Here is a 23,862-nt window from a genome sequence, read left to right as displayed (position 1 = left end):
TATTGAATACAATTTTCTTCGTTTCATTTTATACAGAATAAATTGCAGTATAAGCAGATTAATGAAAGTAAAAATATAAAAAGCGCTCACAAAAGAAACTATACGAATAATCGTCGTATTCTCTAAATATTGTGGAATTACGTTGCTTTGTCCAACGTGTATGAATTGAACATTGAACTTCGGTTAAATTGTATCCATGTTTTCGAACATGTATTATAGAATTGTTTTTTATGATTCTTTTCCCGATAAACATGTACATACATAAATTCTATATTCTACAGCTCGATTACTGCCTGAACAAAATTTTTTGTTAATTGTGTGTGCGACGTTTTTCCTTATGGTCGCTGATATACGTATTTACGCGATATTATAACACGCAGAACTTCTGTCATCGTGTAGAAATATCATCGATAATGTAACAAAAAGCAGAATTCGACAAATATTTCTCCGTTACAAATTCTGTGTAGTACAATATATTTAATGGGAGGGTCTGTCGTTTTTCATTCGAAAATTTCGTTCGAAGATCCGAATAGAAAAAGAACTGTACTATGCTTTTAGGTTACACGTGCGTGAGCTTTGATGAAGTTCTAGCATGTAACACCAAGCTTCCTCGTGTTTCTGTTGGAGGCAAGATTAACCGAGGATCAAGTCTCCCTTTCATCTGTACACAGTGTCTGCCATTTGCAGCAACAGCTCCGGAAACTTAGACGGATTCGAATCGATCCTAAGTCTCCCTTGGAGCGCAAACTTGCGGTTTATTAGCCCCCGGCGATACCATGGCGGACTTTATTGTTTATTTTCCCCTGGAAAGTAATCTTCGTTGTTCCTGCCTTCCGTGTACTCGCGAATTGGCTCTATGCGTTCCTGACAATTGTGTGTTTCTATACATTGTATGTCTGAACAATACACGCGATGGTGTCCTTTGAACGAGCTACAAAAGTATTTGCATAGACACAATATTGGCTCTTCCACGAACCCTTCTTACATACCATTTACTTGTGGTAACAGTGTAATACCAAACAGTTCACTTAATTCCTCCTACATTTAGTTTTCAATACCGTTGACACCTCGCAATTACAATGATCTCTACTAAAATTCACTAGATGTCCTATACTCGATGAGCTTCACTTTTGTAAAAAACGAAATCAGTGAAATTGCATTGCCACAGGATCCATTTCTATCGACAATTACGCTAGTTTCATCGATCATCAATAATTCTTTGGCACCACGCGATCATCAGCTAGTGTCACTTCACAACCCTGTTAAATAGAAACAAACTGTCCTGCGTACGAACATCCTCTAAAAGGGTCCATGCCTCTAAAGACGCGTGGTCTCCAGACCCTTCAGCCTGCATCATACGTAGGTGCTCTGCACGTCGGTTTGTTGCGTGGCAGGTTGCCATTTCTTCATGATCCGGGGCTTGAACAGTTGTCCGAAAGTGGTGCGAAACTGCCTGGACATGGAGCAGTACAGGATGAAGTTGATGGCGCCGTTCAGAAGCGCTAGTATGTCCATCACCTCGCCGAAGTTGTGGTAGCAGTTACGGAAGAAACAGTCCCCTAGGACGCCGGACAGAAGGCCAAGGACACCCTGGGGAATCTCTGTGATCAAGAATAGAAGCAACACCGCGACCAGCATGTTCGTCGTTCTGTCCGCCCTTTTGTCCGACTTGCTTGGCCGTTGTGGGATCAGTCCGTTGACTGTGGGGCTTGTGAACTGATTGTAGCTCTTCAACGCTTGCTTCCGGCCCTTCGCCCTGGAACATCGTCGGGCAATGTTAACACTTTATTGACCTGTAGCCGACCACAGACTCCTCTCGACTATTGTCCCGATTTGGGTCCGTGTCGGGACAATAATCATATAGGGAGAAATGCTTCAGACCCTCGTAAATTTATTTTTTGCTTCAAAAACGAATTTACGAGGATCAACAAAGCACCTGTTTGTCAGGTTTCACCCCCAGTGGTGGGGACAACGCCTGGACAGTAATCGTGTAGAACAAGCCAGACGATAATCAAGAGGAGTCTGTACTAGATTTTTTAAATTTTAGTATTTATTAATAAGAAGCCTGTTGATTTCTTTTTGGATCAGGGTCAATGAAGACATTGTTACGTTATTCTATTAGAGCTTTTGCTATATTCCATGAGTGTCATTTGCTACTGCGATTGAACTATTTAATAATAGTTCCTTGGCTGTTGATCGTTAGATCCACTAAACTTATTCAGGGAAGTACTGTGACTTATGCTTGACTGTGTCCGCTTGTAATTCGAGTCCGATGGCGTGGAATGATAACAGACTCTTCATCAAAGTGGAGAATATTTCTGGACCGTAGTATAATCGCCACTAGATCAGTGTTGGAAATGAAGATCCCGTTAAGGATGACAAGATGCTCAAGACTCTAAGTTATGTTCCATTTCAGGAGTGACAATTACCCTTCGAATATTACCTGTAAAGGGCTTTTATCAGCCAGCAGCTGATCACCGTGAGAATGACGCAGGGCAGAAGCTTCACGACCACCCCCAACACCCAGAAATTCAGCTGGTAGAAGAAGTCCTTGTGCTGAGAGCAATCCGCATCGACGACGTACGCAATTTCCACGGTCCCATTCTCATTCAGCGTCTCCTTTCTTATCTAACGATCAAGAGTTCGATCTGTTTAGCTCAATGACCAAGATTTGGATATCGTGGTTCATCAGAATATTTTCTATTCCTCGTGAGCAAACAGGTTTTCGAATTTTTTAACGTGAGATTATTGAGCATAGTAAATAGGGGGATAAAGGGGAAGCTTTATGAGGTTAGGACCTTTTTGGATAGGTTCGTTGATGTCGAAAATTGTATAATGTCAGGTGTACCAGTAAGTAATCCACTGTGTTATCCAATGATCTATAGTAGTGTGACCTTCATTTGACCTTGAGTAAAAAAAATTCACAAATCTAAGGAAATAGACTTCAATAAGAGAGCAATTACGATAGAGGGATCAGTGGAAAAATGTGTAAAATAATTTTTCGGAAAGTCAAAAGTAAGTGTATTATTTAAGGTGCCCACGTTAGGTAGGACACCTTGTATATTCTTCTTATCTGGTACTTTTATCAGCCTTTCGTGATCATTTTTATGTAATTTTGAAAGAAAATTTGCATTTTTGGTAAATAATTCGGTCAACCGAAAGTGACAACGTCTCGTGAACAATCTTGTAAGTCGCTGTAAGATTCAGGAAAATCGTCAGGAATATAAATAAATGATTTCAATAGAAGCGAATACAGATATTTTGGAGAAGTAATAGTGGATTACTTATCGGTGCATCTAACAGAAGGTGAACTTACGCCGAACACGAAGAAGCTGGGCGCGCAGGCGACGAAGGGCGTCAGGAAGCTGGTCCAGAGGGCCAATGTGCAGCGTGCTGGTGTACACCATGAGTTGTTCTGCGGAAATCTGCGTCAACAAAAAAATATTCTCAGTTTCCCCTTTCATTTACGATAGCTAAAAGCCAAAATCTACCTCGACGTCAATGTCGTCTAAAGCTCATGTTACCTCAAAAATTTGTTTAAATTTTTGTTGAATTTTTTTGACCCAAGTATCTTCACAGTATTTGCTGTTTTCGAGTATCGACTACGAAGGAAAGTAGCGTGTATTTCCGTGTCACGGTTTTTCATTTCGCCGTGTCCATTTTACTCGAGATGAACGCACAGAAGTAGGAACATAGAAGCAAAACGGTTGCAATCGCGGGCTCTCTGGAAGAGAATTGTTCGGGCTGATTGCGGCCAGATTAAACTTCTATTTTTCCTCGAATATACAAGAGAAAAGTAGCTGCCAGTCAGGCCACGATCTCCGTGTTTTTTTCGACGCCACTGGCTCACAAATTAACGAGGGTAATTTGTAACAATTCAACCGAACTAATAGGTACATAACGTGACCTTAATAAGTAAACATCGTAATTTCCCTTTTGGGCTAATTTTGCATTTTAGTGTCACTCAAAGCACTCAAAATAAATACATTTTCCTAAATATTTCCGCAACTTCTGTAAATTAAATAAAGTTAAAAAAAACTCACTTATTTTTTGCAATTTAATAAGTTCAATTCATTCTAAAGTGTTTTATTGATCTCCTGTAAAGTTCCGTCAAATGAAGTGACGAGTTTTACGGAAACGATATGACGTAGAAGTATTCAACGTAGAGATCTTTCCCAGCATTTATCGGGAATTTACTGAATGTATAACGTATAGATGTCAATTCGAGAAATTGAAAAACTGTAATTAATTAACTTAAAATGAAAAAAATATGGATTTCACCGTTAAATGAATTTCTATGTAGTGGCACGAAAATTGTTTTAGAAAAGAATCAATATTTAATCATTTCCTTATTTTAATAACTCAATTTACTTAATTTACTGGTGCATCCGCCATAGTAGAGAAAATATTATTCCGAACAAAATCGCGAAACAAATTCTGGCTTCGTCGAGTTAATTAAACTGGGAAAGGGTTCTGTATTCTCTCCGGTTTCACGTATACACAATTCCATTTCGTTTCATCTTTTCCTTCTGTATTTTAATTTTCCTTCGCCGGAACTCCTCGAACCGCCATGTGCGTTATGTGCTCGTGTTATCAAGACCGTCTTCTTGACGAGCGATACACAGGACATACTTCCTTTGTGTCTTCCCCCGGTGGAAGTTTGTTACAGCACAATGTGCTGGAAATTTCGAGTGAAGAATGGCGCGGCTCGTCGCTCCGTTTTTATCGCGTAGAGCGCTTGAAATGTAGCAACCAATAAATTTTCGGCTATCGCTACCTAACTGGACGATGATCAGTGCTTGAGACAAAAAAAAATGAGAAATTAGTGCATGTAACAGAAAAAAAAACAATTTTACGAGGGTCTGAAGCATTTCTTCCTATAAGATTATTGTCCTGACGTGGACCCGAATTCAGGACAATAATCGAGAGGAGTCTGTATTTAAAATGTGTGATCAACGATAAAAGTAGAGAATAAGAGGATTAGAATTTTTTCTACGGTTAGTGCGATTATTGGGATGTACGGATTGGTTTAAATAAATGGGGTTGCAACGGACACTTTTTCATTCTGTTTGTATGGAAATTCATTGAATATCTTATTAAACACAGTGATTTTCAGACAACTCTGTCCGTTGTGAATGCAATTCAAAATGTATGTAACATATTCTGTACCACGCGGAAAAGAGGTATTTATTCGTAATCGAACAAAAAGCAAAGTCCTGATTATATTCCGCCAAGCGCAGTGGATATTCTATCGATTTATTCATTTCATTCCTCTCGTTCCGTGCGCCACGGATTCTGTTTGTGCAAATTATTGAAATTTAAAATGGCCTCGATACGAAGCCACGATTCGATCGTCCCGAGAAAAAGAGAAACGATAAATGGGGTACTTATCTATTCTGTGGCACGTTTTTGAGAAATATCTCCTTAAATTTTCATTTTTGGAGCGTTGTCAAGTACGAACAAAAAATTCTTCACCCATTATTTGTCCCAGCGCCGGATTAAGGGGCGAGGCTGAGGGGGCTGTAGCCTCGGGCCCAATTTTCTAGGGGTGCCCCCTTCTAAATCTTCCATTTCATTTTGATTAAATGTTATTTAATTTCATTTAGAATAAATTTCAATTTTTTAAGATTTATGTTATTTGCGCCCCCACCCTCCATTTTCAATTATGGGGCCCTAGAAGGTTCGATTGCCCCAGGGCCCAAAAAATTTTAATGTGGACCTGATTCGTCTCCTGCCCAATAAATTAACCGACACAGAATTGTTAATTTTGTCAACTTGATCCCGGCCTCGCGTATCGTTTAACGAAGCATTGTGAAATTGGATCTAGCGTTTTTAGTCGGGTGCGCGCGCATAATTCGGGGCGAATAGTCCGTCAGGATCTGTTGGATGAATCATTTGGAAACCAGAGATGATTCTCTTTGTCAACAGTGGAAACTCTAGAGTCGAATTTCCGAACAATTCGCGAACGTTTATTCACGATAATTATTAATTAGAAGAAACAAGATTTCTGTTATTCGTATATGACATCGTTACGCTGGAAATATGTAATCCCTTGATTCCTCGTTTATATTGCATGTACGGATATATATTTAAATTAATTTCAATTTACGTGAAACTCACTTTGTTCCGCGTTTCAATTAGGTAGGTACTTAGGAAACATTCTCGTCCTTTGAAAACGCTGTAAGTCGGGTAACGTCGCGAACCCGCCGCAACCAAAGAATAATAATAAGAGGGACTCCGTTACAATGGGATTTCCATAACAAACGGCGAGACATTTCGCTGGGGGAGGTTACGAAATTAACGAACGAAAGAATATTATTCCTTAGTCTAATGACAGAATGGATCGCTCTGCTGAACGGAAATCCTACGCCTACAGTTAACAGAAGTGGTAAACGGGGAGGGTTCGGTTTGCCCTTTCGTTATCGCAAGACTAGGTGGGAATTTGGTAAATATACCGAAATCGAACATAAAGTTTGCTTTTATCGCAGTATTGGACAAGTATTCTCTGGATTAATGGAACGTGGAATTTAATAAGAGTGACTTATTGACAATCAAATAACGATGAAATGTCAGATAGCAAATCAATATTGTGCATACATGTGTACGTTAACTGAATGAGGGGGTTAGGTGTTGGCCGCCATCTTGTTGGCAACAAAGGTCAGCTTACGAAAGTAGGAAATATTTCTGCGAAACACATGTATAATGTTCGATTGAAAAATTCTTTCGTTCTGGAAAGAACCTTAAAACGAAGGAATATTCCTGTACCGATGTGTACATACGTATGCAAATAAAATGGCGGCGAGCTTGTATGAATTTTAAATGCAAACCAGGTCAAGTACGTTTTAATTGTAATGAAAAATTAATTTACCACGATCCTTTATCAACGTTTCATGAAGAATTCGAGAGAATATCGTCCTTTGTTCTGCAAATGTACGAAGCTTCTTTAAATGCGTTATTCGTAACGATCGACTGTTACTTGCACAAATATTCAAACAATTTTAACTAACAAGCACTTCATCGAAATATTGCCCCGTTCTTCGTTATCGATGCCCCGATTAAATTCGTCCATTCCAACCGATTGTACCTATTGTCACTCTCCTGAGGCAGTTTCCGTAAAAACGGCGACGATTTTCGTCAGATCCACGGAAAATCCGATTTCAGAACGCGTGTCACCCGTCCAATCGTTCGATCGATCGACGAAATTTAATAACGCAGACTTTCCGAAACACTCGTGTAATATTAAACGAGCCGGCTAGTCGCGTCGCTATCGACAGCTCGTGTCGGAATTAAAAGCGGAAATCAAATTGATTTTACGCGAGCCTCGACCGAGCGTGGTGTTGATCTGGAACGATTAATCGAACGGTTCTATCCAATCCCACGCAAAAACGTGTCCTGCATTAATTTTCTATTCTTTTTCTTTTTTTTGTGCATTTTGTGTAAGTGCTATTATCATTCGTGGTGTATTTAGCCAGAGACTGTGAATGCTTCAAATGGCACGTACCTTAGTACACCCAGTGGTGTATCACTATAACAATACAGATACACGTCGATTATTGTCTGGCTTGTTCTACACGATTATTGTCCATGTGTTATCCCCACCACTGCATTATTATTTAGTAAACTATACAGTATTAGTTGTATATGTGTTTATTTGATTCTCCTCTGAACCACGAATAAATACAACATTGACCAATCGTCAAAGGATGACCTGGTCCAGCGAAATTTGATCTTTATCCGTGTCTCTGGTGAAACTAGTTCGGCTTGGAGGGCAAGTTTCTTGTCTACCCTCACCCCCTTCGTCGGGGATGCGAACCAGTGGTCTAGTAAACGTGGCTAACAAGATTGTGAAACTTCGGAAATTCTTGTAGGACCGCGAACTTTGGATGAATTCCACGTGAACGAAAGGAGTTTTTCGCACGATGAAATAAGAGATCTCAGGAACGGGTAGGTACCTACCCTGGGGGGCCTGGTACGATATTCAAAGGCCCATTTAAAGCAGTATCCTTAAACCAAGAGCTTTCATTACTTTGTAAAACTGAAACAATTTGAAACTGCTCGTAAGTATATTACTGAAAGTTGCTGATAGTTTTAAAGTGACCGGAATACTTCGGAAGAATTCGGAACCATAGGTTAAGAGGACTAGGCAATTAGATTTGGTAAAAAAGGTAACTTTTCTTTGGGAATTAATCAGAAGGGAATTGAATACAAATTCTGACTAGTACTTTTGGGTAATGGTTATTAATACTATACACAGTAAATAAAAATTTTGTTTGTATAATATATACATATGTATGACGACGCTACAGTCTGATGTGTGAACGTTCTTTCTGTGGTTTTGAAGTGCTTGAAAAACGGTAGTTCAAATCGAGCGTACGGTCAATTTTAAAGTGTCCATATTTTTAAAAATAAATAGGGCTATATCCTCATTTTTTTCAAATTTTTAAATAGTTCCCCGGTATAAAAACAAGGCATTTATTTAAAACAATTGCAAAATAAATGTTTAAAAAATCTCTTTTTTTAACTGAAATAATTTTTATTTGTTACTCTTATGTCTCCACTGTAAGTACTCGCAAAGCTCATTTTGATCAGTTTGTTAGTTCAATAGTTATGACTTATTGAAAAAACGTTGATCCTAAATTTCAAACAGCTGTAAAATCAACAATTTCTAATAATTTTCAAAAATCCTTCGAGATACATTTATATATCGCTAAAGACTATAACATATCTAGATTTCAACAAAATCCGAAATGGTGCTCCAAAATATGTCCGATTTCGCGTTGAATGACCCTGTAAAGACAGAAAACGTGTGAGAACACATTCTATCGTTAGACGGTAAAAGCATCGGGGCGCTGGATGCTTTTAAGTGATCAAGGTACCGGATGCACTCAGAGCCCCCGAATGGACCAGTCATATTTAGACGACATCTATTTGCCACCATTGAGCGTGTCTCGATCCTCTCCGTGAAATTCGAAAGAACTTCTAAGAAGTTCACGGGTGATTTAATTTCTCGGCTTCCCGTGAGTACCTACCTGTTCCAGAAATTCTCTTCCCCAGCGTCTCAACGACGGGAAATGGGGAGGGGGGTCGTTGGTTTTTTTACGGAACGTTATGCAGATGCCTTATTTGCGCGAGTAAATGGTCCTGCACCGTCAAGAAAGTCACGGGAACTGCTCCATCGTTAAAGGGGAATTTCCTTACGGGATAATGGTACACAGCACGGGAAAAAACGGTTCTACTTTCCCGGCTAGACTGTTGTTCGCCTTGTTCGTTTTGGGTTGTCGTATGGAACCGTTCCCTTGGGATTTATGGAACGTTACGTGCGAACGATGGTCTTTTGAATGGAAAGAACACTTGTTTTAACAGTGGAATATGATGACGTTATCGCAGAGTAACGATACGTGGTCACTCTTTGCGCATGAAAGTGCTCTTTCGGAAAGTCCAAACGGATATAGATTATTATAAATATCCCACGTAACGCTTACCACGATTTTTCAAACACTTCCGGTGATCTGACAAAAAAGTGTTTTAAACAAAAGTTTTCAGTCTTTAATTTGTTACATGTTCCAAAGAAATTTTTCAGAAATAATTTTACAGAGGCTACACTTTCTCGATATTTTTTCTTAAATTATTTAAGAAATGTCGTCTATTTTTTTATTTTTAATGTATCAGAATTATACTGAAATATATAAATATCAGTTTATAATATTAATATAAATATTAATTTATTATTATTATAAATATTATTTGTAATGGATCAGAAAGTCCCCATGTTTGTTTTCTGAAAGAGTAATTTCATTACAGTTTATGTATAATATTCAAATATACAAATATTAGTTTATTATATTAATATAAATATTAATTTATACAATTATTATATTTGTAGTTTATTTAAGCGTTCAGGACTATCTACTCTTCCCCGTACAATGTAGCGTCCGCAATTTCTCCATCGATTTTCTCTGATTCGACCGAATCCCCAGATTTAATTCTACCCAGTTGTGTTCGTTTACTTATTCCAACGATCGATGGGACACGCAAATTAATCCGTGAAGCTCCTTCTACTAAACGGTTCGATCGACGTATTTAACACGCTATTTAACCATGTTGTACAAATATTGGACTGGATAAACAGTAGTTATTTCGAGGTAAATTACAGTTTTAATTAAGTCTTATCGTAATAAAATTGCCCGTTTTGTTTCGAGTTGAATATTATATTCTTAATTAAATGTGTTCCACGTGTTCTTTAAACAGTTTGTAAATTATACACATATTCAAATCTCTCGCGCATCATCGATCGGCTCTTGAATCGCATGAATTCTGCGAATACCGTTTATAATTCTATAATTTCAACTATCATCGCTCGCAAAGATTATAAAAGCATTCTCTCCCCTGGTTACGAATTAATTCCACACTGCCCCGGAATCAACAAATATCACGCTGCTTCGTATCTCGAGGCTCCCTCCGGTCCACAGTACATACATACATATACATATGTACATATTCACTGCGTGAAATTCAAATCGTATTTTTCGCGTGGCTACTATACAGGATGTAACAAAAGTGTTGCAGGTCCCTGAAATAGGTCACTCGTGAGGCGATTTGAAACAAGTTTTTCCTAAGCAAAAATATTATCCGAGGCTTTGTTAACGAGATATTAACGAAAAACCCCGACCAATCAGGGCACGTGGAAGCCCCACTGGGCTAGCAGTAGTCTGTTCATTGCATTTCGTTTCTACTTACTGCTATGGTGAATTGTACACGTGTTTCAGATTAATTTTCGAAGTCGATTTTCTCGAAAATTAAGCCTTAAATGAAAAAATTTTTATTCCATATTTTGTTCTTATTTTTTGATAAGGAATCACTTTGTACTGATACATAATCCCATTTTCGGAAATTCCCGTTCCGACGTCGGGTCACCGTTAAATACTCACGTTCATACGCTATTTAACGTTTCCTCGTTTCCGGACGTTCAAAGGATCGCAAACTCGTGGCCCGACGAATTTATACTCCGTTAACCGTTGGACGTTGGATTTACCGTTAAGGACCCAGTTCTTATTCAGAACCAAATTTCTGATCAGTTTAGTATAAAGTAAGTTTATGACGATAAAAGTTAATTCTAAATCAACTATTATTAAGTTAAAATGTTTTTACAAATAATTTTATATAAATTGAATTATAAACGGTGGTTTAAACTTTATATCTAATAAGTTTTTTTTGTCGATTGTTGCATAAATAAATAATAAAAATCAATTTCTGCGACAGCAGAACTCTTACATGATTAAAAATAGTATCGAGATTCTCGAACGATCCGAAGTTTGCCAATGAAGTTGGACCGTGAACGTCGAACTACAAACTGACTGATCGAGCACAGAAGAAATTGTTTAGACGGAAAGTAACGAAAAAATCACGCTAAATTGGAAACGCTGGTGGAGGGAAATGGTGAAAGAAAACCATCCCATCCCTCACCCTTTTTTTGTAGTTTCGTTTGAATGGCGACTCTCGAATTCCAATTCGTTCCTCGTTTTTTGCGTCGAACGGTGTTTCCATTCGATACAGCATCCGTTGCTTGAATGTAAGGCCGAGAGATTGTTCTCCGAAAAATACTCTCTACTTTCCAATCGAATTTACGATCGGCACTTGTGTTTGCCGAAGCCCAAAACTATCGACGCGCGTTTCGTTTCACGGCCCGTTCGGTTGTCCAACGGGGATAGGGAACAAAGAACGAAACTGTTTCTGTTTGATATACGGATTAAGAGGCTACCCCTCTTTTCGAAACAGAAGAATGTTCGATTTTTTTTTTGCATTTTATTTAAACTTACATTTCGTCTATTTGATTTCAGAAACTATTTATACGGTTTTGTTACACTTATACATTTTTTTTACATTAATATTTGGATTCAATATTTTTGTCATATTAAAAAGTGTGACTTAAATTTATGGTTTCAATGTTTGAAAAAAAATATTTAACCAATATTTTATGTCACTAGGGTTCCATCCATTTACACACTTTCACAGACAGTTCATTCACACACCTTTGTTTCATATTACTTTTATCATGTATAAATGGATTGTTCGAGGGTGAATAATACACGGAAACAACGGGGGATAATCTTACTCGGATCCGAACTTTGCGTACGTGTTTATTTCAGACCGCTGCTGCTGCGTCAGGGAAACCTCTTATCTTTCTATTTCCGGTTGCATGTATAAAGAGGACGTGTCTATCCGTTTCGTAAATGTCACACGATTGCAGATTTCTTTTCGTTCCTTTTCTTGTCTTCCGAAAAGTATTCGGTAGACTTTCATTAAAATGACTCATTTGTAATATAATTATTTAATATTGTTATAGTACTATTCATTGCACAGAATTCACTATTTGGTTACAATGATAACGAATTTGTTTAATATCGATGAACAAAAAAATTTGTTCCTGTTAAAGAAAATCTTTAATTTTTACATTTTTTAAATCCTAGCCAAATTAAAACTTTTATTTTCAAATACATTTTTCTTATCTGTTCTCTAGTTATAATATAAAACGGTTTTTTTTAAAAAAAAAGTTCCACTGTCTATGTTTTAAATAGAACCTGTTGAAAATAAGTTTCGTAACTTTTTCGATCCCTGGAATATTCCCAAAGCTTCACCACACCTCATACATATTGACATGGGTAAAATTCGATAAACAAGAACCGTCAGCGCATTCAGCAACAAGAAAACACGTGTCGCAGATTCAACGAACACGAGTCCCCCTCGTGTTTGTTGTTCTCACGAACGAGAATAATATTGTCTCTCTGGTGGTACGTAATTTCGTTCTGGTTGCTCGATAACCGCGAAAACCTGTTAAATCGACCATTGAATTTCCCATGGCCTTTAACTGGTCTCACCTGAAATGGAACGAAACGGAACGAAGGGATTCTTCTCGAGTGGAATTAGAAAGGAAGAAGGGCCTGGGGTGGAGATTTTCGTCTTTCTTAACCCTTTTCGCTATGGTGGAATTTAACGCTAATTTGCCATCGCTGAAGGGGATTCCGAGCAACAAGCTTGCACGTATTTAGTAAATTTCGATGTATTTAATAAATTTAATATACACCCAGATAACACATGACGCCTCGAAGACGTCCATTTTACGGTTATTTTAGGTCTAAGGCGCCTTTAAGCCGTCTTTAAGGCGTCATGTGCTATCTGACGAGTTTAAACTATAAAGAGTACTTTCTCTCTTTAATAATTCAGAGATTACCTTATGTTTATTTATATTCACTAATCAAAGGGTTGTGTTATTTTCGCGTGAACAAACAGGTGAATTTATTTAAATCTATTCTTCTTCGAAATTGCCTGATCTCAACATTTTCAAATGAATACATTCTCTGTCGATCATTGAAAGCTAAGTACATGTATCATTTAAAAAAAAAATGTTTGAATTGCGTTAATTACAAGGTGCTATAGACTCCCGGTCGACGATGACAAATTCTGAGCGGAAATATCGGTTATCGATATTACCAGCTTTTTGTATCTCGCCGGGACCATGGATGCTGTGTTTTCTTTTTGTAATGGCGGACAGGGGGTGGGGGAATACAATGAAACCGCCGATATTCGCCATTCGATCTAACGCCTCGCGTCCGGAGTCCTATTATATCGCGGTCATTGTCGAATATAAATTGGCTTTCGGCAAAATATTTGTTGAAAAATGTTACTTTTTCGCCCTAGATTTTGTTCCATAACCGAATTTTCCATTCGTCGCTATGCTTTCATTATTCTTTCCTCTCTGCGTCGTTGCGAAAATTCGTACCGGTCGCGGTCTCTCGTGGCTTCTCGTGGAAATAATCTCTATAGTCGTTTTAAAAAAAAAAGAAAATGGTAATCGACCCTCAATTTCGACCACGGTATAAAGAGGGGAGGAAGACCGTAACGAAATGAAAGGACGTCGTATTAAAATGGAATATTGCACGGCCTTAAATGTGATCCTGTGAGAGGAGGGTTCCGAAGAAGTGCGGTCGTTTGAGGTTAAGAAATTCCTTTTACATAGCTCGCGAACTTATACGAACCATTTCATGTTTTATTTACGAAATTGAAGCTGGCGTTTAATTGGGAAGCGTGTAAGGCTCATTGGAGGGATGAATAAAATTTTAAAAGTTCGTTCTTGTCATTATGAATTACATTAGAAAATATTATACTGCATAAAAATCCGCAGTCTAGTCACGACACTAAGTTTCGTGACTTTTGTCATCATGAAAACTGAATTAGATGTCGCATTATCGTGACATTGGTTTACATTATCATGCAATGTCACGACAACAAAAGCCACGCCTTACTGTCACGTGAAAACGTATGTACCTTGAGTGCAACAAAGACGTATCATTAGTACTGTCAGTATTCGTTTATTAATACGGTATCTTCGATGACGTGAGGTCCATATAAAACAGAACAATAATCCTTCGACGTCTGTGCACAGTCGAGGGGGTTTAATCCAACACCTGATCCGTACCCGGTCGCTCGTAGACAACGAATCCCTCCGTACCTCCGGTCAAAGGATCGTCCTAAACCGACCGAAATCTCTTACGAAATTGCCACGGTTAATCAATGGCTGAGACGCCCAGGGTTTCATTACCAGCCGGGGGCCACTTTATTACAGGCTGGTCCATCGTCCGCGTATAGTTCTCAACTCGTTCATCTTTTGTGAAGGGGCACATGTTTAATATCGTCATGGAACACGTCGCTGGGCCGGCGAAAACCCGTAATTAAGACCCACCGAGTGTCGCCACACTTGGTGAACCAGTTCTCGGACCACGGGATCGTTTTTCTTTTTCGGGGGGGGGGGGAGACGGTCAGCTTTTCGGGTCGTTGCTGAAATTGGCCGAATAATCGATATATCGAGCTAACCCGCTGTAATTCGCTGTAACTCGACTGTCACAGAGACCGAAAATCCAATTACGCTCCTTGAGCCCGTGGATCGAATTCAGCCTCGACACAGTCTAATCTCCGCAGCGGCGGCTTCCGATGTTTAACGACTTTATTATTCTCTTGTTACCGTAGCGACTCGCTGACGCTTTGAATGCAAATATACTTGTGTATACTCGGTTGTGTGAGAGGTCACGGTTAATTATACAGGGTGTAATAAAAATGTTGGAGGACTCGGAAATAGGACACTCGTGAGGTGATTTGAAACAAGTTTTTCCTTAGCAAAAATCTTATCCGAGGCTTTGTTAACGAGATATTAACGAAAAATCCCGACGAATCACAGCGCGAGTCTGTCGGCCGAGTTCCCGCGGTAACCTTGGCTACGCGCTGCGATTGGTAGCCAACATTACCGCGGGAACTCGGCCGACAGACTCGCGCTCTGATTGGTCGGGGTTTTCCGTTAATACCTCGTTAACAAAGCCTCGGAGAACTTTTTCGCTAAGGAAAAAGTTGTTCCAAATCACCTGACGAATGTTCCATTTCAGGTTCTTCCAACATTTTTGTTACACTCTGTATACACGATTCATTAAAAAGTAAATACTCTTTCTCCACGATAGAAGCTACGACACTTGCGACTCGGTATCTTCACCAATAAATTCTTACTTTACAATGTTCATCGAAGGAATTCACCACTCACCTGATCGCGATGTACCTCCAGATGGCCAGCGTGAGCGTGATCGCGATGCTGATCGTGTGTAGGGTCTGCGTGAAGTGCATGTGGCATAGGACGAAGACCGCCCAGCCGTAAGGAAATTTCTTTCTCTGTGGCAGCACCATGTATTTATAAATCGCGAATGGTATGTACTCGAGCATGACCAGCATGTCCGCAGCCGCGAGACCGGTCAGTATACGGTTTATAGGAGCGGTGACCATATTTTTCCTGGTCAGCACGATAATGTTCAGCATGTTCGCGAGGGTTCCAAACAGGCAGACAATCAGCGCCACGTAACCGTGATAATGATCCTTGTACTTAACCGCCAGGTCCCGGACTATCCCGTTGCAGTAGCAACCGGTCGGCTCGCTGTTCGTCGTCGTGCTCGTCTTCTGGCTGGTCAGATTCTCAATATTGAAGGTGTTCACGTAGTCGAGGTCGTCGACGGTGATGTTGAAGTTTAGGAACAGGTCGGTGTAGTTGTCTAAACGATTCATGGTGCTCACACGACGGATCAAGGATTTAAGGTGAAGCAGGGTTGCGTTCAGTTGCAGATGACGCCAGGTATTCTCGTAGCGTACGTGACGGAGCATTGCATTCTGGGGTATGGTGGTTGCATATTGCTCGCTGGAGTTCGATCCTCGTGATTCCTTGGACCGAATCCTTTTCAGTCCAGATTTAATTTATGGATATCTGACACGACTTAATTAGGTAAACTTGTGTTTAAGTAGCTTCTTCGGAAAATTGGGCAAAACTTTGTCATTCTTCACTCAGGAAGATCCCGAAAAAAGGTGAATCACACTATTCTATACTTGACCAGGTGCACTGACTAGTCGGCTCGGTTTAGAAGTGTCCCATAGATCTTCCTCGCGGTCGAGCCTTCCTTTTATTATTCCCGGCTGTGCTGTTAGCCGTTCTCGAACTGCCACGGCTGTACTGCCGGTTCTGTTGGATCGTATGTCCCGTTGACGGAGTTTACGCCGTGTGGAAAGGCGTCCAGCTTACGACGCGCTGGGGATGCATTCCTCCAAGGCTCGTAGTATCCTTTAGAAGCTACGTGACTGGATGACTGGTCCTTGAGAACTTTCCCCGCAACCTCGACGAAGGATCCTTGCTCAGAAAAGTTTCTTGGAGGTATCCGTGCACTTGGCCCAGCTAAGAAATCGTCGACCTTCGCTGGATCCTGACGTTTCGTCCGCCACACGTGGCTATTGGGTCCTCCTAGATCGTTCGTTGTTTCGTCCCCTTCCTCCAGGCTAATCCAGCAATCTGCATTCCCTCTTGGCGGCAGGTTCACTCTACAGAATCCATTATGTTCCTCCCTGGAATCATTCTAGATCCCTGGTCCCCCGCCCGGACGATCTTCCTCCTTGTGGTTCCTCTTCCGCCCCCGGGGCTACGATCGTTTTCCCGCGTCAGATAAATCAGTTCGAAGACACCACACCTATCCGCTTACGAGGAACCCTCTTCCACAGGTTTCTTCGATCGATTCGTGGGGGTGCTAGGCTCGATGGTTGCGGATTCTTCCGACGATCCCCACGGCGATCGTTCCCCCTTCATTCCACGGGCGTGCAGATTCGAAACGAGGAAATCCCCGTCGTTCGATGATCGTTTCACAGTTTCCTTGCCGTGGACCAATCTAACCCATGATACACACCCGTCGGACGTCCCCTGGGCTGTCTGTCCCCGAGACGAAGGACAATCCCGGCGGGACACGAACCCCCGCATTAAAGACGACTCTTGACGGATTGGGTGGCTCCTGAGGAACGACGTCTCATCGTCCTGGTGGATCGATCCTGTCTACGAAGTCGCTGTTGCGCGATTCTGAAGGATTCCCTGTTGAACGGACACCATGTGTCACACGTGGAACGGCTTCTGACTATCCCGATTCGGCGGTGATTACGGGGAGTTTCGCTTGAACGCCTTGCGATCCTCTTTTGGGCTCATCCCCCTTCTCCCCCCTCTCCAGAGTCCTTCGCCGCAGGTGCTCCCACGGGACCTCACCTGGAAAAGATTGTTTGCGTTCGATCAGCCGTTGTTGTGGGAAATACTAATAAGCTGGAGGATGAAGTGGAGGGGAGGGGGATGATGGTGTTTGGTTTCCCATGAGGGGATTTGGAATTAAGGAGAACTTCCGGGAGCGGGTAATTAAGTCTTCGATCGGTATGTCTGCCCTTTTGGAAGGGGGCAGTTGCGACAAGGTGATTTTTTATATTGTCGAAATGGTTGTTTGAGTAATTTTAGTTGGAACAAATGTGTTATAGGGTGTATGCACAAATTAGTGGACACTTAAGAGATTTTGTAGGTTTTAAAGTCGAATATTAAATGAGAACAATATTAGTATAAATATTTGGCACATGACAATTAGGTTTTTTAATGTCAATACATTTTTATAACGTATAGATTTCAATTTGAAAAATTTGAGAAATGTAATTAATTATATTAAAAAGAATGAGAAAACATTCCTAGTCAATGGCGTGAAAATTGCGAGTGTAAAGCAGGGAATTGAAGAAATCATTATTTAATCATTTGCCTACTTTAATAACTTAATTTACTTATTTTTATATGTAATGTTATAATATACCATCTGGGGCATGATTAGTGTTAAAAAACGAAAATGTGGGATGATTCGTATGTGTAGAGACAAATCGAGAGTTTATTTGGCTTGTATAAATCCTCTCGAGAAAATCCAGTTGGAAAATTCGTGGAGCACGCGTGCTCGTGAATACGGTTGCCGGGTCTGGTAAATACCGAATATTTCCACTTGCAACGATCTGTGACTGAGGTACGGTACCTTTCACATCGAACTTACTATAGTGTTTTTTTTACGATAGCAACTTGCATATACAATATTTGTTGTGTTGCACAACAAATTGTAATTCTCTGTGTATAAATAGTTTAAATATATATATATATTTTTCAATGCATAGTGTCATCAGACGATTACTATAATTGTGGTATAAACTCGTCGAAACTTTCGAATGAGAAATTTCACGACAGCCAGGACAGAATTTCTTGCCACGTCGCATCTGGCTTGATCTGACAATCTCAAGGGTTCTTCATTACCTCCATAGCCGTTAGTGGGATACCATTTAGAGGACTTCGGCTCTAGGGATAGAAAATTTACGTGCTTAATCACACCTGCGTCACGGTATCAAACTACCCTAGTTTCGAACGGTGCTAAACAGATCTGGAGATCCCTCGAAAACACATCAAATTACTGACACAGATTTATATCTCCTCATCTATAGATATTTATTTTCTTTATGTTATATCGTACAGACTTTCCATTTATAATACCCATAAATAGGAAGAATAAACTTTACAGTCACTAAAAAAACACCCAGCTACTCTCCCTCTGAAGAAAATGTAAGGCGAACGGGCCAGAAAGTAAAAAGATCCTCGATTCCCCGTTGCCATTTAAAATTTAAGTTGTGTTTAAAGTTTAACTTTAAATTATTCATGCGATCCAAATGCACTGTATTTTTGTAAATTCTGCGACTATCGATTTCAAATTTTCAGATAGTGTTTTTTTTGAAGAGTTAAACTTTAAGAAAATGTATTTAAAAAATAATTGAAATTTGTTTAAGTTTCATAATAGAGTTCTCCCTTAATGATTTTGCATACTATCTCTAGTTACAATGTCTCTCTGGGAGCTTTAGAAAGACGACTTTACTTCGTCGCCCGTGAATTTACATGTGAATTCACCCAGTCACACCGTCTCCCGCCGAAAATTCAAACTGCATCGCAGTGGCTGAAATAATAGTTCATTGTAAATGCAGACAGAACCGGGGAACAAGGAGTTCGTCGCGGGTCGGAGCGGAAACGGTGTAATGCGCGCCAGTTAACAACATTCGCCACGCCTGTATTATTTCGTTAGCATTTCAATAGAAACGCTGCGACACGCTCTTGTCACCGGATTATTATAACAAAAGTGTTCCTTGGAAACGGAAACGCCTCGATTCGCTGCGCGCTTTAAGGCAGATGCGCATTACTTACGCTTCGAGTGCGTATACATTACTGAACGTTTGTTATACAGTAAATCCTGGATGAGTGTTCGAAGGTTCCTCGGCACCGAACATTAAATATTTCATAAACTAATGAGCATATGGAACTGAAACAAATATCGCTGAGTTCAGAATTCCATGCTCTATCACTGTGATGTCGAGGAACCTTCGAATACTCGTCGAGGATTTACTGTATACCCGAAAGTCAGTTTGAATTTATCTATACAGTGTCTAGAATCGGGCTTTTATCGATGTATTGAGGGTTCGATATATTTATGACCGGATTGTGGATTGTTTATGTACTAAAGTAAAAAGGTTTACTGAAATTTAATACTGTTTATTAGGGGTGGGTTGAAACCTAATTTTAGAATTTTAGAAACTTGAACCCGAAACTTTGTAGGATTTTATTACCGTCGAAACTTTTGAAACTCGCGAAACTTGGAGTGCTGATTTTGTTTTGTAAGAAGAATATTTCGTTTCGAGAGCTGATCTCGAAACATTTTTGCGTAAAACTTTATTGATTGTAGTTAAACAAAACATAAATGAAAATATAACAATATATTCACTTATCCGTTTTTTTAACACTAACTCTCGATAGTTCAGTAATTCCTACTTTCTAGTATTATTAAATAATATTGTAATACGTAATTGAAAAAGTACAATTTGAAAAAAACTGAGTCAAGCTTTCACGAATCGCGTGCTCCTGACTTGGAAAATCTGCTTATACAAGGTGTCCCATTTAAATCGACCCGTTCGAATATCTCTGAAACTATTCACGATATTAAAAAATGATTTAGACAAATTTTAAATAGTATCAGTTAACTTTGTTTTTTTGAAACAGAATCGTATATTTTTTAATATAAATTCTCGCAATCCGCTTATGACATTCAGAATTTAGTTCAGCAAAGTTACTCTTTTACTTTTAATTCAACTATGAATTTAACCTTATTTCTCTTCAATTCTGCCGGTCACGTGTTACTGCAACAGACATCACATTTTCTCCGTTACAAAAATGAAAATCCTTTTTACACAAAATTCACAAAGACTTCCGATAATCTGAAGTGAATCATTCCTCGAAAACTAAACGCTTCAAAGCGTACACGCGATGGAAGATGGAAACGGGTTTCATAACTTAAAAATGAAGAAAATGTTTCCGCGAAGCTGCCGAGATTAAAGGGGATGGGGTGGGGGATCCTTATCCAGCAAGGAACTAATCCCAAACGACTTAAAGGCTCATTTTTAATAACTCAACTTTTTTTCACTCGTTCCGTGGAAACGTTTTTCGGCTTTGACGGAAGCGCGTCACACAGGACGGAAAGACGACGCGGAGTTTAATCCTACTTTTTTAACCACGGTGGGACGAAAGGAGGTCATCTAGCCCGCGAGTAAATTGAACGGAGCCGCGACAACAGTCGGAAAATATCTACACCCTGGTGGAAGTGTATCTTAGTTGTGGATCCTTCGGTGCTCGACGAATCTCGATACTATTTAAATTGAAAAGTATCGATACTATATTGCTATACACTATTTGACGCCACGTGTATGTACCCAGGGGTCTTGTCTCTTGTGGACGGTTAATTCGAAACAGCGATACTACAGGCGTCCCTTGAAACTGGTAGGCAGCATCTTCGTTTGAGTCGTCACGTAACGATATTAAGTCTTCATTAGTTCTATCAACGGGGACGCTGATGTATTTAGCGACTGTGCAAGGCTGTTGCAGGTTGCTTTGCGAGTTCGCAAAGGAACTTTGGATCGCAGTATACGAACCCTTTACTTGCGTGAAACTCGATTCTTATATTTATTTAGGAATTTTTTAGCCCACCGTTTCCATACGGAGTGCAGTAAAAGGTAATATTATGACATTTTCCTTAAGATAAATTTAGCCCCTCCCTCTACCACTTCCCCGCCTCTCCCACCCCTAACTGACAACCTGGATACGCCCATGAGTGCAGTCTTTTAATGCTTTCCACCGAGGCAATTGATTCGCAGTAAAGAGTTACGAGGCAGAAACCGATGATTCCTCAACGACCCACTAGAATTAATAACAACAAGTTGCACGATAAATGGTATGAGCTAAACGAAATGTTTGGTTAAATATTTTATGAAGTTTTTTAACGGGTCCGAGATAAATGCACAGGGGGCAGAATTTATCTGTTCCCCTGAATAATTCAGAATCATAGTTCTTGTAATTAGTATGGTCGATCAGTGGGCCGGTAGTTTCCGTTAAACTTTAATTCGTGACAAATCGGTCGCTTAATCTTGCCAGGCGTGCCAAGGCGTTCCCCCACGCCACCATCTTGAATCGCAGGGTGAGCGGAACGAAATTCTGAGCGTTCCGCGTGTTCCATAAATCTCTGTCGCCGTGAAACAACGTTGCGATTCCATTTTCCGTCGTTTCTTTTCCCGTAGAACGATTCGATGAATATTCCACGGAAGTTTTCGTGTACGATTTCGTTTCTTCTCTCAATTCGAACTTTCGTTCTTTTTCTCGAACTTTCTCTTGCAATGTTCCGCGCCAGTTCGTAAATTCGCGATCGGAGGGGCGAAATAGAGGTGAACATTTCGCGGGGGATACACGGAGAAGAAGAAAAAACAGCATCGGCCGTTCCTCGACAAGTTTCCACGGAAAGCTTTGAGTTCTTTACGCTCGGGAAGTTTAAAACGGGATAACTTCACGCCGTGGCAAAGTCACCCCAACCCCCCCGAAAGTTAGCCGGACTAAACAGGCAGCAGCGAAATAAGCTTTCTGAACGAGGACAGAAAGTTTTACTAACTGGATCGTACTGAATCGCGTGAAAGTGTTAGCGAATTCGATTTCCTAATGGTTGAATCGAGACTGACGCTCGGAACTTTAACGGTTATATAAACGACAAACTCACTTTTGTGACATGGGCGTCGGAATAAACGCGATCAGAGGATTGTTCTTCGGTTTGTTGTGCATTAGGAGAATCAGGGGTTTTAGTGTTCGGGCACGATTCAGACAACATGGGAATCTCGAAATTAATTTTCGGGCGAAATTGAAGATCCATTTGGGTGATTCATACGGTTGGTATGGTGGAGGTTTCATATTGATCCTGTAGTACAGGGGATTTGTCGACACTTGTTGTCTGTGCAAATTCAGTATGTTTGTTAAGCGGTTAGCCCAGTCTGACCGAAGCTTGAAAATCCTAGGTACCTGGGGAATTGTTTCTCTGGGAATACGATGAAGTAAACTGGAAATCAGTTGCAAAGTCTATAATCATGGGCGTAGCCAGGGGGGCAGCTCCTCCTGGACGGAAAAAAGTGGCTTTTGCCCCACCCTACAAGAAAGAATTAAATTCCTACCCCCCCCCCCTCCCTTCCCAGAGTTACAAAATTTTTGCGTCATATTTAATATTACAGTATAATTTGAAACACGACCAACAGCCTCCATTAACAAAACGCATACATTTTCAACGATTTATGACTAAAAAAAAAATAAAGTGTGTCGGGCTACGTACAGTCTTTTTCACTGTGCCAGTCGATGTGTTAATATTTTTTCCCCCTCCGTGACTGATAACCTGGCTACGCCCATGTCTGTAATATACAAAAGGTAATTCGGGGGAAGATGCCAAACAACAATGAATTCGAATTGATTCGGTAGATTCAATTCCGATGAAAGCACAATTGTAGCTTCAGTAATGGTAAAATAAGAAATCTGCAATCCGTCATTTTGATGGGTTTGGTAGTTCTAGTGTTAATAAGAAACCTTAGTCATTTTCCCCTCCAATCACCTTATTTTTCTTTAGTTTTCTGAATTTCATCTCCCACAGAGGTCAAACAGACCCACCAATGAACGTCATTGGTCTTCCCCGTAACGAATCTGATTTTCGTTGGAACTAGCCAACATCGGGGATGTAAAATATTTTAAACGAAACACGGTCGTTTCCGTGTGTGGCCGGCCAAGTTTGAACGGCCACGCTCATGAATAATTTATCCTACCCGTCTATGCACAGACGACGTTCGAGAAATTCTGTACACGCGGTGGTTGCTTTTCAAATTATTCGCGCCGTAAATCGCCAATCGTCGACCCCCTTTCATTTTTGTTCTCGGCGATGCTGGCGCCACCGCGGCAAATCACGCAACCTTGTGAGATAAAAAATCTCGAGGGAACGTTAATTCAGTGTAAAAAAAGAATCTGGGAAATAAGGATTTAGTGGTGCGTTTTGGTAGAAACTTGTTCCTTGGGGAAAAATTCATTCGATCTTAAAATCGCCGTTCCCAAATGTGTCCCCAGCA

General features: G+C 40.2%; 1 protein-coding gene across 1 annotated transcript; it reads right to left on the bottom strand.

Annotated features, from left to right (window-relative positions):
• Positions 1–1,353: 1,353 nt before the first annotated feature.
• Positions 1,354–16,191, bottom strand: LOC107194765 (sex peptide receptor-like). Its single transcript, XM_015584457.1, has 4 exons — positions 15,584–16,191; positions 3,317–3,425; positions 2,444–2,628; positions 1,354–1,756 (listed from the first exon to the last, which is right to left on the bottom strand). Exons 1-4 carry the CDS (start codon positions 16,189–16,191, stop codon positions 1,354–1,356), a joined length of 1,305 nt encoding a protein of 434 aa, XP_015439943.1.
• Between the last annotated feature and the right edge of the window lie 7,671 nt (positions 16,192–23,862).

The sequence above is a fragment of the Dufourea novaeangliae genome, unplaced genomic scaffold, assembly GCF_001272555.1.
Source record: "Dufourea novaeangliae isolate 0120121106 unplaced genomic scaffold, ASM127255v1 scaffold8, whole genome shotgun sequence".
NCBI lineage: Eukaryota > Metazoa > Arthropoda > Insecta > Hymenoptera > Halictidae > Dufourea > Dufourea novaeangliae.
This window is presented reverse-complemented; position numbering and strand designations above follow the sequence as displayed.